Raw genomic sequence first — 13,551 nt, 5'->3', positions numbered from 1 at the left:
GAGAGAGAGGGAGGGGATGGTGGTAGAGAGAGAATCCGGGAAAGAGAGGCAGAGAAGAGGGATTCTTTTTTGTGACTGAGAAGTGGGGTCATGCTGTCATTGTGACGTGGGGCCCGAGCGTCGGTGGGGATACAGGAGTGCGCGTAGCGATGTTGGGTGTTTTCGGGGAGGCGGGAGGTTGAAAACGTTCGGAAATAGTCGGCGAAAGGCTCCACTTTTATTTTCACATTTTTTTATCGAAAACGTAAGTGGTATGATATTTTTGGAAATAAAAACAGCGCCGGTATTCCGATAATTTCAAAAACAGAAATATATAGTCGAGAACACATCGATAACGGTCGAAACCCATCAAAACGGTATTTAAAAAACGATAAACATATCAAACAATAGAGCATAACATTAACAATATGACTTGACACATCTCAAATGCAAATAGTGAAGATTCGATTAAGATATTAATCCAAATATCATACCAATCTGTGATAATTGACATATAATAGCATGCACGATAGTATGACACAAAGTTACACACAGCATACATGATATAATCATACATAATCATTAACCAAATTCAAATAGAGACTTAAACATATACTAGCATGCCATTAACAATAGTACTAGTGCAGGGCCGCAGGCTGCCTATACCTACAGCTGAACCTCAGGCATGTCATCATCATCACCTGCCACATAATCATCATTGACCAGTTCTAAAAATTCATCCTACAAATATAAAAATATATTAGTACTCATATTATCATACCAAAGTATAAAACCAATAGCCAATAATGGAATGAGAAGAACCAACCTCACAGGGGTCACTGCCTCACTGGATCACTGCCTCACTGGATCATGGAGTAGGGAGTGGGGGATTTTGAGACTAGGGTTAACCTGAAAGACTGGGCCAGCAGGGAAGCCTGCGAGCTATTGGGCCGAGAAAATATGTGTTGGGCTGGGCTTCAAATACGGTAGGATCCCTAAAATACGATAATACCGGCGGTAAATTACCGCATAAATACGGTAATTTTCGAAAACGATAGGTAGAGGCTGAAATCATTTTCGCTTTTAGTTTCGGATAAAAATAACATTTTTGTTTCTATATTTTCGATAGCCGTTTTCATTTTTATTTACACCAGAATCTCGATAAAACCTCGAAAACAGTTCCCGGTAATCGAAAATTTTCGTTTTTGTTTTCAACACTAGTGACACTTTTCGTTCCCCGCCACGGCGATGCGACTCACGCGCGCGGGGTTCCTCGTCTCCACTCCACGGGCACGGTGGCTGTTCCGAAAGCCGTCCTAAATTATTAATCATTTTAAATTTTTATAGATATATAATTATATTATGCATCTAAGATATGTATCATAACTCTTCATTTCAAATTATTGGTTATTATAGTTTTTCTAGATTTATAATTTTTTTATGCATCTAGATATGTATTATTTTTAGGTGCAAAATAAAATCAATATATCTAAAAAAATCAAATGGCTAATAATTTAGAATGAAGGAAGAATCTAGAAGGTCATTATCAGCTCATCTCCCGCTGTCGGCCACATTCCTCGTCTCTGTCATGTTCGAAAATTAGTACTCCCTCCGTCCCACAATATAGGCATATGAAGCATTCAAAATTTTTGTCAAAATGTAAGCATTTGTGCAGTTTTGTGGGCCCCACATATTGGATTTCCCTCCCCCATCATCATGCGTTGTGGGAAAAAAATCCCCAATCTCTCGAGGGATCCTCTCTCGGGACCGTCTGGCCTCTCCTTCCAGAGTCGCACGCTAGTGCACTGTTTTAACATTGTGTTCCTTTGCCTATATGTTATGTATATCTATTTTTTTACAATGGTTGGGGGAGAAATAGACGGCTCACGACATTATTAATACATCCATATTCATAGGCCCTCCATACCTCCACAGTGTACAAGTGATGCCTGAAAATTAGATGGGCCCTACGGCAGGAAACAGAAATTGATGGGATCAGCTGCAGCGTGAGAAAAATTGGGCACTGCCTGTTTGGTTAGCGCACTAATGGTTAGTGCTAACAATTAGTGCTAACAATTAGTGCGAAGGAATTTTACTAGTAAATAAAGTTTATTTAAAAACCTATTTTAAATATGGGTGTAATTTCGCCAGATCAAGTTGCAGGCGGGGCGGGTTTTTCTACGAGCCCGCAAACCCGCCCCGCAAAGTTGTTGTTCGTGGCTTATACAGCCCAGCGGCAAAATTTTGGTGGGCCAACGTTGAACAGTCTACTAAAACCCGCGGACACAGAACAAACCCGCGAGAACCCGCACAGCTTTTTTTTCTCATCGGCAGATCTCGCGAAACCTAGTTGTCGCCGCCGGCCCGCCGCCACCATAGTTGACATCTCCGCCCAGCCACCCGGACGCATTTGACACCCAAATCCCCGTCCGGCCGCCCGCAGCCCATAACCGGTCATCTTCTCGCGCCGCCCACCACGAAGTCGCTCGAGGGCCGACCCAGACGCCCTGCATCTACACTGCCACTGCTCCGGCCAGTCCGGCCCCGCCGTGGAGATGCCCAGCAGCACAGTAGTGCGCCAGCGCCCGAGCATCTAGCTTCTGTCGTCTCCGCTCAACTACTCAGCCAGCCTGCGGGCTAAGCCGTTACGCTCTGGCATGTCACCAAGTAGCAGCAAGCCTTGCGCCCTGCTCTGCAAGTCTGCATCTCAGGTAGATTTGCTTAATCGCCAGACGAATCCAATGAACACAATGATGCTACAGTAACTGGTGACGGACGAGGAAAGAGCGGGATCGGAGGTTGGAGCGAGCATGCGAGAGTAGCTATTGTGCCGGAGAAGAAGCACAGTACCAAAGCTGGGAGGGAGAAGAAATGTTCAAGATTGTCCCATGAAGATCCTATGATATATGCTTATTAGGGAGTTAAAAATTAGGCGCTAGCACAATAACATGCCCCTGAATATGTATATGTGTTAATATGGGAATTTAAAATAGAAAGATTCTAAATGGCCAGAAGATGAGGGAAATCTATAGCTTTCGATGCTATATATCAGACAAACATATTGAGGTGTGTGGTGCACATTTCATGGCTAGGTGAAGGCACGAAGCACACCTGGTGCCTTAGGCCCTGTTTGGTTTGCAGCGTGCTAGTAAATAGTGACATTTTGACCGTTAATTACGGTGTCAAACAAAGCCAGTTTACAAAACCAACTTCAGACCCCCGCGCTAGTGACCCTGAAGAATCTAATGAGGTTTTTGACCTTGCGATTAGAGGATGGTACTGTAGCATCACTGTAGCAAATCATCGATTAATTACCGTCATTAGATTAGTCGCGAAAAATTACACCCATCCCTAAAAAAGTTTTACAAATAGACTTCATTTGGTCTTTCATGCAGAAACTAGAAGAGGCGCGCTAGAATTCTAGCGCGCGAACCAAACGAAGCATCGTAGATGGATGGGTCACGCGGTCATCGACCTAGTGCACACGTTTGCTCAAAGGTGGTGCACAAACGGTAAAATATGATGTTTACTAGCAAAAACATGCCTTGAACCCTAGTGCCAGTGCACCACCCTTGGTCAACGTGGCTCCGCCCCTGCCCGCCGCTCCATCTCCGCCGCGGCTGGCGCCCGCCACTGGATCTCCTCCGCGAGGTCGAGCTCGGGCCCGGCTCGAGTGGTGGGGAGGAGCATGCCTGGCGCCGGGAGGCGGAGTAGGAGTGGTCGGCCGGTTGGATTGGGGAGAGGGAGGTGAGAGAGAGGAGACAAGTGCCAACCGGGAGAGAGGCGCAGAGAGAGGAGCAGGCGGAGGGAGCGAGAAAGGAGGGGTCTTGGTGGGGGCACATGCGTAATTTTCCCCCACTGATGTTTCTTGGGTTTGAATGCTAGGAATGCTTATATAACGGGACGGAGGGAGTAGGCAGTGGAGACCTGTCAGATTGGTATGCACGGATCGGTCAGGGTGGCTTTGTCAAAATGCAATTTGACTTCACATGTGTGTAGCTCTCATTGAGACGATCAAAATGCATATATAGAATGTCCGATTTGGACTTTGGATAAGAGAGTTACGATCTCAGAAAGATTTAAACTAGACCGGACCGGTTCGATTGGTTGGCTTGGGTGGTCAGACCAGTTTGAACAGTTTAGTCCGAGTTAAAAGTTGTATTTTGACATTGAATTTAATTATTAAAATTTTGATTCTAAATAGGACAAGACCTCTCCTCCCTGTATAAATATAAAAGATCACGGCCGATTGAGGGATCCAATCGAATCAATTATATACATTTATCTTTTTATCTTTTTTCCTAAGCTTTTGTAATCTCGATATGTTGTTCTTCCTTTATCTTTACAATATTTGAGGACACTCTAAATGGCCTGCTGATTTTATGACAACCCAAAATACGCCTGACCTGATAAGATCCCGCTCCTAGACGAGCGTCGGATCTCTCGTCGGGCTGCTCTGACGAGACCGGCTGACCGATTGGTGCAACGGTGGCTGCGTGTTGCACGTTTCAGTGCTCAATATTTGGGTGACACCTTTTGACACCTTTTCACGTCAACACTTTCCCGACCGCCACGGTGTTCAGAGCATCTTCAAGAGTACTCTATTTCTCTTCCTCATCCTTATTTTTTTGGAAAAAAGACAAAAAACACTCTCCAATAGTTCTCCATCCTAATTCTCTATCTTCTAACAATTGACAAATTGGATTTTCTTGTGCGTAAAAATATGCATGCCTCCTTCGCTCCCCATCGCCCCTCCTTCACGATTTTTTTCTAGCGCCTTCTTCTTCCCCGCGCCATCCTTCCTTCGCACCATGGATCCAATCTACTCTTTTAGTTTTTTCCACGTTCTAGCACGTTCTAGGATTCAGGGTTTAGTTTCTGTAGCTGCCGCCGCTGCCGTTGGCCTACCTGCCATGGACTGCGCCCGCCGTCACTTCTTCCCGCACCGATTCCAACCGCCACGGTGCGTCACCGGCACAAATAAGAGGTAAAACGGAACCCTCTCATCGTTCTCTTTATTTTCCTCAAATTTCAAGTCCTCTCGTCCCCTAAATCACCGGCAATCTGACTTGTAAGAAGATTCTGTTTGCCAGCCATGTCCGCCAGCCATTGAAGTTTCTCATGGAATTATCCTTGTGGGGCTCCAACTTCTTATTTTTAGGAGAAAAATAGAGAACTATTGGAGATGAACTCTTTTTTATCTTCCCATACATATTTGGAGAGTTGTCAAACAACAATTTTTGACGAGAAAATATTAGGAACTCTTGGAGATGCTCTCAGATATCTCAATGCATAACTCCCTCAACCCACTACCGGCATCAGACTTGCCATCCTCTATCTTCTTCTATATCACGAGAAAGAAGAAGAACACTAGCATGAGATCTACCTGCCTAATCTTCTAATATTGTCGGAGGTACGGCATCTCGTCGGAGACGCCGCCCTGCGCGATGCCCATTTTTGGGTCCCGTTCCGGCTAATCCTTAGGAGTTTGTTAAGACGAAATGCAAACCGTATTTTTAAAATGAGTAAAATTTTTACCTAAATTTTTAATTTTGTTCGTCTCGTGTTATTGATAGATAGGTTTTACTCCATCCCGTATGCAAGTTGGATCAGCTCCTTCCGTGCACACGATTCGATCACGTAAATCCCTATATACAAATTAATGCACGAGCACCCATATGTATCTGATATTTATATCACTTTGTCTGTAGCAATATATGGACATAATTGCCTAATTTACGATTAAAATGCGATGATCACTCTAGAAGAAACGATAACGTATCAGGCGCAATTCCAACTTCATCGTGCAATCTCTTCTTCGAGGCATAACCGAAGTGCGCCCTGCGCAAGTATGGTACGCCTTGTGTTATTCGAGACAAGAAAAACATATAAATGCTTCGGGCACATTTATCGTAAACACAAATACATGCAACAATCAATAAGCTACTCCTTTCGGTTCAAAAAAGAAATGAGCTACTCCTCTTCTCGAAGTAAATATATACTAGAAATTTTTAGACAAATTACTAGTCAAGCCAGCACGTTTTTATTTGCTGGTGAGGTTGTTGTTTTATTGAGATGTTTAGGCTTCAAATGCCTTATTCACAAGCTAAAATGCATTCTTTTTATGATGAAATGTGAATGCTCAAAGCCCACTTCTTTCTAGGAGGGAGCGCAAACTGTAACCATTTCTGTTATGAAACGATCGGATTTGGTTCCAATTTCTGAAACCAAAAGTCCAAAAATCAAAAAGTAGTAGTAGAAATCGTAATCCTTCTCAAGTAGAAGTTGTAATCCTTATCAAGTTTTTGAGCTCCTACCAAAACAATAGGACGATACCTATCAGTTTGAGGTATATATACGTGCATGAGAGATCCAAATTTTAAACAATCAACTTCAGAGCGTCCCTGTACATGTGTACTCTGGGCTTAGCTCTAAGTACATGTACAGAGGTATATTTGTTGTGAGCAATCAATAAACAATAATTTTAGAGAAAAAAATAGTCCTTCATACGTGTATTCTCCTGGTCTTGTTATTGAGACAACACATGATCACAACATTAACGACGTGTTTCACAACAATTGTGACACCTCCATATCTCTAAGATCTGCTGGAAATATATCACGCACATCAGTTACCAAGTTTTCAGAACTCTAGTCTGAAAAGTGAAAACAAAGGGAGACACGAAACAACCGTCATGAAGTAGATGAAGTATCAGGACATGCAAACAAGGACTATATTACATGGGTAAATTGCATAACTGCCCTCGTTTTCACCTCCAACTACGCCATTGCCCCTCTTTTTTAGACTTTGCATATTTGCCCCTATTTTTTGAATCTAAAGCATCCGTCTGCCCTCGTTTCTGGACGCCGTAAGAGGAGGTTGTTTGTTTGGAATAAAAAAAAGATTGGAGGAGAGAAAAGAATATGCAATGACCGTATTGCCCTTGTCTTATCTAAACAACCTCATCTCTCTCTCGTGTCCTCCTCCACTCCTTATCCTATCCCCACTCTCTCACTCTCTCCCTGGCGGCGGCGGGAGGCAGGTCGGTAGCTGGAGGGCGGCGAGAGGCAAGGCAGCAGCAGGAGGGCGGTAGGGGGAGGGTGCGCGGATCCCCTCGTGGGGCGGATCTAGGCGTGGGGCTGTAGGGGGAGGGTGGCGCTGGTCCCCTCGCAGCGCTGGGCGGAGCAGCACTATGCGGCGAGCTGCTGCAGTCGGTGGCCGCCACGCTCGCCGAGGCGGCCGACCTCGCGGGGCGCTGCCGGGGTCCACCGCCGGGCGGGAAGCTGCGGACGCAGAGCGCCATCGACGCACTCTCCGGGAAGCTGGACCTCAACCTCCGGGACTGTGCACTGCTTTGTCAGGACTGGCGTGCTGTCCGACGCCTCCGGCCCGTCGCCGCCGGCGGAGGCGGACGTCCGGGAGCTGCTCGCGAGGCTGCAGATCGGGCACACCGAGGCCAAGAACCGGGCCGTGGATGGGCTCCTTGAGGCGCAGCGCAACGAGGAGAAGAGCGTGCTCGGCCGCGCCAACGTCTCCGTCATGGTGCAGCTGCTCACGGCGTCGGCGCCCGTGGCCTGTGGTCGCGGAGTCAGGCACCTGCAACGGCCTGCTCATGTCGGACGGCGTCCTGCCGCCGCTCATCAGGCTGGCCGAGTCCGGCAGCCTCGTCGGGCGCGAGAAGGCCGCGATCACGCTGCAGCGCCTATCCGCCGCGTCAGGTCGTCGGCCACGGCGGCGCTGGCCCGCTCATCGCTTTAATCTTCTATGCTTAAATGTGATCGTGACATACCCTTTAATCTTCTATGATTAAATGTGATTTTGACATAATTTATTTAGAGTTTATGTGGCCATTTGCTTGTACATTTCGAAAATAAGGGCAAATATGCAAATCTAGCATGTCATCCATGTCAGGGGTATTTGTTGTCTTTTTAACTCTGTTAACACCGTTAGCTACACTTCACAGAATAGGGACATACCATATGTTAGGATTCAAAAAACAAGGGCAAACATGCAAAGTTCAAAAAAGAGGGGCAAACGTGCAGTAAGAGGTGAAAACGAGGGCAGTTATGCAAATGGCCCATATTACATCAACAGGTCTTACAAGTTCCAAGTTGGGAAATTATGCACACCAAACACATGAAACAAAGGGGAAACACATTATTCCGGTAGGCATCACAGCAGTTCAATTACCCATTATTCAATCAGTCATCACTCACAAACCCAGTATATACTTATACTCCTGGCGCCGCGCCACTTCTCAGCAACTGTTTTTTTTTTTCTGTCAGAACTCAGAGGTAGATTGAGTATGATTCAAGCTTAGGAAGCTGTAAGAATGGAATTGTTCGGCAAAATCTTTATCTTCTGCGATTTTGAAACTGATTCTTTTGGGTTCTCCTGTCATGATATGAAAATGGAAGCAAATGAGTATTCACTTGGTACCAATCAGAAAAAAATCGTGCTACTAACATTGTTGAACGTTACTGTGCAGAATTTGCACTATGTACCTGCCCAATCATTGTAGTGATAAGTCAACAATATAATTCATTATGATGCCTGAACATCTCAATTCAAAAAAAAAATCAAGGGTTGCCATCTTACTGCTCAATCATAACCTAGTAAACGCAATGATCATAGATGGAAAGCTTTGTGTAACCACTGAATTAAATCAAGAATGCACAACAAAGGAAAGCGACAAAGCATTGTAATAAAAAAAAGCTTTTCAAGATACGAATTCACTATACGCAAAGAATCAAAGATTAAATGCAAACCATTTAAAAGAGCAGCTCACCTTTTCAGTAGAAGTACTACTAGTATCATATGATTCCAGTTCTCTTCTTACAAATGTTGGCAGAACAAAAGCAGCCCTATGAATCTGTCAAGAAGGCAAATTCATTTCATAATATTTCACAGGGAAAAAGTGTATCGAAAATCTCACACTGGGTTGGTACTAAATATCTCTTTAATGTGAAAAAGGTGGAACATTATGATCGCATAGAATACCTCTGAATTGTAAAATCTGAGTTCCTTTCCAGCTTTTGTAGCTCCTTGTATTTTCTCAATTGGGTTCACAGGAGTTAAGAAGTTCACTGGCGGACCTTCTTTAGCACATAGCAAAAATCCAATGACACCACTGCAAATCCAAATAGTTCCGCTTAGCTGCTGAAGATAGATATAGAAGTAGCTCCCCAAACATAGGGCAGGAACAGCTCATTGATATTTTATCTGTAATAGCTTGCTCCAGCAAATCTCATAAAGTACGACACTGCAGACTTGTTCAATGTTTTGGGCCAATTCATTCAAAAGTCTAGAATATTCATCTTATACGACCACATACTTGCTAATTCGTCCACTCAGGCCAATTCATTCAAAATTCAAGAATGTTGTGCATGATCTTAGTATTGTACTGCCTCCCTAACTAGGCAGAAACTCTTGTGAAAAAAAAACTAGGCAGAAACACAGCTGTTGATGAGGAAAACTATTTCCTTTTCACAAGATTATGAAGATGGTATTATCCTAAACATGAATGGTACTTCTATTCTGACCAGTGATCAGTGTTTCACCGGTGATCTGCCAAAATGATATGTTGTGACTTCAATCCCAATATGCCCAAAACTTACGCACTTTTTTATTAGGATTTTAGCCTTTATAAGACTAAACCACTAAAGATAACAATGAACACGTGCAGAATTCCAAAAATAGTAGTACATAATACCTGGGGTATGTTGGAACGCTTGTCCAGGCATAGTGCACACCACCTTTGAATGTCTGACGACATATAGAGAGCATATCCTGGATTAGATGTGTGTGCAGCCACATGCTCTCAGCAAGATTACAAAGAACACCACCGGCCTTTAAAGCTCTAGCAATTGTCTGAATAAATGGTTTCTCCACAAGTGCCTGAGCTGGCCCTGTAATAGTTAATATGAAAAGGAATTTAATGCCAACAAAGTAAATGTTAGCAAATGATATCAGCTTTTTCTAAAAAAAAAAGTAAAGAAGAAAACAGACACAGATTAAATCAGTATTGTGTGGATGCTGTGTCTGGAACGAACACAAAAATCAAAAATGTTCCCAAAATTCCTGTTAACTTGAACTATGCCGTATGAAATTCTGTGTTTCGAAACACTTAAACAGGCCCGTAGATACTAAACCAGCAAATAGTGATAAGGAACTCAAAAACTGAAAAAGAAATGAACAAGAACTCTATCGAGCATATACTGGGAAACAATCATAGTTGCAAGAGAGCTGTATTATATATGATGTAGCACTACCAAGAACTCACCAATTGGATCTGATGAATCAACAATAATAGCATCATATTTCCCTTCAGGAGAATCCCTCAAGAAATCAACAGCTGCAAAACAAAAGCAAGACAACTATGAACTATATGAAATCATGACCAGAAGAAATGCAAGGTTTGAGGTTAGAAACAATGGCAGTACATCCTTCAGCCTATCATAATCATAGAAAATACCACCAGGTACCAGATTTTCATCATACCATCACCGACATGAAGTCGGACACGAGGATCTTTAAACCCCATGGATAAGTTTGGAAAGAATTCTTTGCAAACCTACAAAGTTAGTGATAAATCAGAAAATACTATTCACACTAAACATTGAACTTCAAGTCTAGATAAAGTGATCATTCTTACATCAATAACAAGCTGATCAATCTCACATATATCAATAGTCTCCACTGAATCATGTCTGGCTATTTCCCGCAGTACACCACCATCACCACCTCCAACAACCAAAACCTGCACCAATTAGTAAGTCACATCGTAAGGCTAGCCATCCACGAAGCTACTGATTAAAAGACAACATAAGGTGGGAAGGGCATCCTCGGATCCTCCAATTCGATCTAATCACTATATACAGCGAGCTTGCAGTGTTTCCGTAGTTTTCAGAAGAAAAAGGTTAAGGTCAAGAAACATACATTTTTTGGTGATGGAATTGAGCACAGTGGAAGGTGAGTAACCATTTCCTGGTATGCGCATTCATCCTTGTCAGTCAACTGAACTATACCATCAAGCACAAGAACGTTTCCATAGGTTGAAGACTGAAAACAGAAATTAACACGTTTCTCAGTACAACGTTCAGCAGTGCAGTTTTTCAAGTACAAATTTAGCAGGAAGAATTACCTCAAAAACTAAAATCTCTTGGTAGGGCGATTTCCCTTGGTACAAAATCTTCTCCACTTTCAGTGAATGAGCCTCTCCTGGATTGAAAAAAAGGATTGGTTAAAATCCTAACCAACTAGGACACCAATAAGTGCCTTGTAGGGTCAAACATTTTTGCATGTATCACATGCACAGCTAGACCGGTATTTAAAGTCTGCACCAGGTTAGCCAGTTTCATATCTAAAAATGCCAAAGTTATCAGATTGATAAATTAGCCAGGTAAGAGTGAGCAAGTCTATATCACAATCAATATTTAACATATTGTTGTGATGAGATGGCATGTGAACACAAACATGTTTGAAGAAAAAAAAATTCACAGTAAGTCTATTAGTAGGACAGAACAGAGATATGAAAAATACCAGGCCACATAGGGTTGTTGTAGTACTGCACTTTGCTTGTTTTACCTGCACATACATCAGTTCAGTTCGGACTATATATTAGAACCTCACAAAGAACATACATTGTCCATATGAATAGTTCCCAAATAGCCACCGATTCTGAATTTTGAACGTACCGAAGCGTGACCGGGGTTCAGTGAACCAGCCCGAAACAACGGTATCATGGCACTTGGCCTCAGCTTCAGGCACGCCTGCCTTGGCCTTGACGCAGCAAGGAGGCAGCGGTTTGCAGGAGGCATCATCCCCACTTCCCTTTATCTGTGCCGCTGCTGCAGAACCGTTTCCTGCGTCTCCAGCCTCCATGAGTCCTGTTGCTCTTTGAAGGTCCCAGTCTCTGGCTCAATCAGAAAATAGGATATCAATGATTCAGATAAGAACACATGAAGCAAAAAAAAGAAAAGAAAAGAAAAGAAAAAAAGGTGGTAGTAGTATCATGTACTAGTAAGTGCTCTTGCTTTGCATTCATGTTCAACCGAACACGTAAGCGACGATTCTAGCCACTTATATAATGGACATCTGGAAAGACTCAGATAAAGCAGCACCAATAAGTGCATCTGCGTGTAACAGGTGGCTAAAACTGACGAATAAAATAAAGCAAGAGCAGCACCAAACAGAATCCCGTTCTTTATGAAAAAGAAACGTGGACGGGAACAAAATATTTTATTACTAGAGAAAGAAAAAAATAAAGAACCCTGCACTTCACGCACCGCTTTTTTAGATGTCAACAGTATTTTTTTCTAAAAAAAAAAGAACTTACTGATCACCAACTGCTAAAAAAAGTCATAAGCTCCCATCAACTACCGAGGAAAGGCGCGAATGCCGCCAAGTCAATCGGAGTGGGAGGAAAGCAAGAAGCACTAGAAAGAAATCGAATAGACAACCCAGGGCTAGATCCTAGAGGTACCGTCGATCAGCAAGAAACCGCAGATGGGTGCAGGAATCAAGCAATCGGGGGGTCGCCCGGAACTCCGCCTCTAAACTCGTGGGGAATCGAACGGGGCGGGCAGCCCACGATGGTACGAGCAGAGCAGAGGCGGTTTCTTTTCTTGTCCCCTGGCCGCCCGCGGAGGAGGGAGACGAAGAAAGGACACGAAATAGTTTTAGAAAACGCCTTTGCAGAACAACAGAAGTTACAGAACACAAATAGATCCTTCTGTCAGTCCAGCCAAGTCTCCAGAACCAGGAGCTCCACCGACGGCGAGCAAAAGCAATTTTACGTGATATCCAGGGGTTTCTTTGCAATAAATAGGGCAGCGGCGAGCCGCTGCCGCAGGTGCGACTGCGAGCTCCTGTTTATCACACCGCGCAAAACGGAAATCGCAACGACGTCCTCATAAAGATTGGCAAAAAGGGAGAACTGAATTTCCGGTTTCGAGACAGAGAAGATGCTAGGCGCGAGCATGAGAAAACAGAAACGAGGGCCGTGGTCAGGTGGGACTTCTCGAAGCTTCCAGAAGCCAGGAGGCTCGGCTCTCACCTGGGCACGACGGCGGCGAGGGCAACGATGACAAGCGCGGTGGATCGGAAATGGAGCGGATGGGCGAGCTCTGAGCAGAGTAGGAGTCCTTAAATAGGTGAATGGCAGGAACCTTTGCTCCGTGTTGCTGGTTGGTAGTACGCGCCGGATTCTCTTCTTTTTATTGCTTTTCGTTTTTCATTTTGACCTGCCTCGTATTGGATGTCAGCTGAGCACTATCTATATTTTAAAGGAATTATTCCTTTAAAATAGTAATTTTATTGGTTCATGGGAGTAGTATTACCAAGATGAGGAGAAAATGGTAGTATTCTCATATCGAGCTGTGACAGAACAAACCAATATGGATAAACTGAAATGAAAGTCCTTGGGCATGTTTCCTTTTAGGCTCCGGTAGTCCGGTGTGCCAAGCCAAGATTTGGCCAATGCCAATTAATTTTAGCTGCTACTTTATTTGAGGCCAAAGCTTGGCAATGCTAAAGTAAAATTTGCCCGGGCAAAAAGCTTTGTAGTGCAGT

The 13,551-nt window shown here is 43.8% G+C and overlaps 1 protein-coding gene across 4 annotated transcripts; it reads right to left on the bottom strand.

The window, feature by feature from the left end:
• Positions 1-6,671: 6,671 nt before the first annotated feature.
• LOC120704749 (spermine synthase-like) lies at positions 6,672-13,201 on the bottom strand. 4 transcript variants are annotated; one of them, XR_005687656.1, is made up of 13 exons: positions 13,037-13,201; positions 11,676-11,893; positions 11,521-11,565; positions 11,123-11,199; positions 10,918-11,040; positions 10,634-10,738; positions 10,480-10,552; positions 10,262-10,333; positions 9,692-9,887; positions 8,980-9,109; positions 8,768-8,851; positions 8,057-8,373; positions 6,672-6,710 (listed from the first exon to the last, which is right to left on the bottom strand). XR_005687656.1 is itself a non-coding variant. In XM_039989258.1 (12 exons), the coding sequence occupies exons 2-12, from the start codon at positions 11,860-11,862 to the stop codon at positions 8,296-8,298; spliced, it is 1,170 nt and encodes a 389-aa protein (XP_039845192.1). In that variant the 5' UTR covers positions 11,863-11,893; positions 13,037-13,201; the 3' UTR covers positions 8,017-8,295. The 4 variants fall into 4 exon arrangements, 3 of the variants coding, with proteins under 3 accessions (XP_039845192.1, XP_039845194.1, XP_039845195.1); XM_039989258.1 differs by lacking the exon at positions 6,672-6,710 and having other exon boundaries at positions 8,017-8,373; XM_039989260.1 differs by lacking the exons at positions 6,672-6,710; positions 13,037-13,201 and adding an exon at positions 12,464-12,669 and having other exon boundaries at positions 8,017-8,373.
• Positions 13,202-13,551: the final 350 nt, after the last annotated feature.

The sequence above is a fragment of the Panicum virgatum genome, chromosome 4K, assembly GCF_016808335.1.
Source record: "Panicum virgatum strain AP13 chromosome 4K, P.virgatum_v5, whole genome shotgun sequence".
Taxonomy (NCBI): domain Eukaryota; kingdom Viridiplantae; phylum Streptophyta; class Magnoliopsida; order Poales; family Poaceae; genus Panicum; species Panicum virgatum.
Note: the sequence above shows the minus strand (reverse complement) of the source record. Positions and strands in the feature narration are given on the sequence as shown.

What these genes read in the sequence shown, in the direction of transcription:
- LOC120704749 (XM_039989258.1), bottom strand. Translation starts at nt 11,862, where the DNA reads ATGGAGGCTGGAGACGCAGGAAACGGTTCTGCAGCAGCGGCACAGATA. An exon ending in TGAACCCCGGTCACGCTTCG is followed by an intron (nt 11,566 to 11,675) that starts GTACGTTCAAAA and finishes ATGTATGTGCAG; the next exon opens with GTAAAACAAGCAAAGTGCAG. An exon ending in CCGACTTCATGTCGGTGATG is followed by an intron (nt 10,334 to 10,479) that starts GTATGATGAAAA and finishes TTTGTTTTGCAG; the next exon opens with CTGTTGATTTCTTGAGGGAT.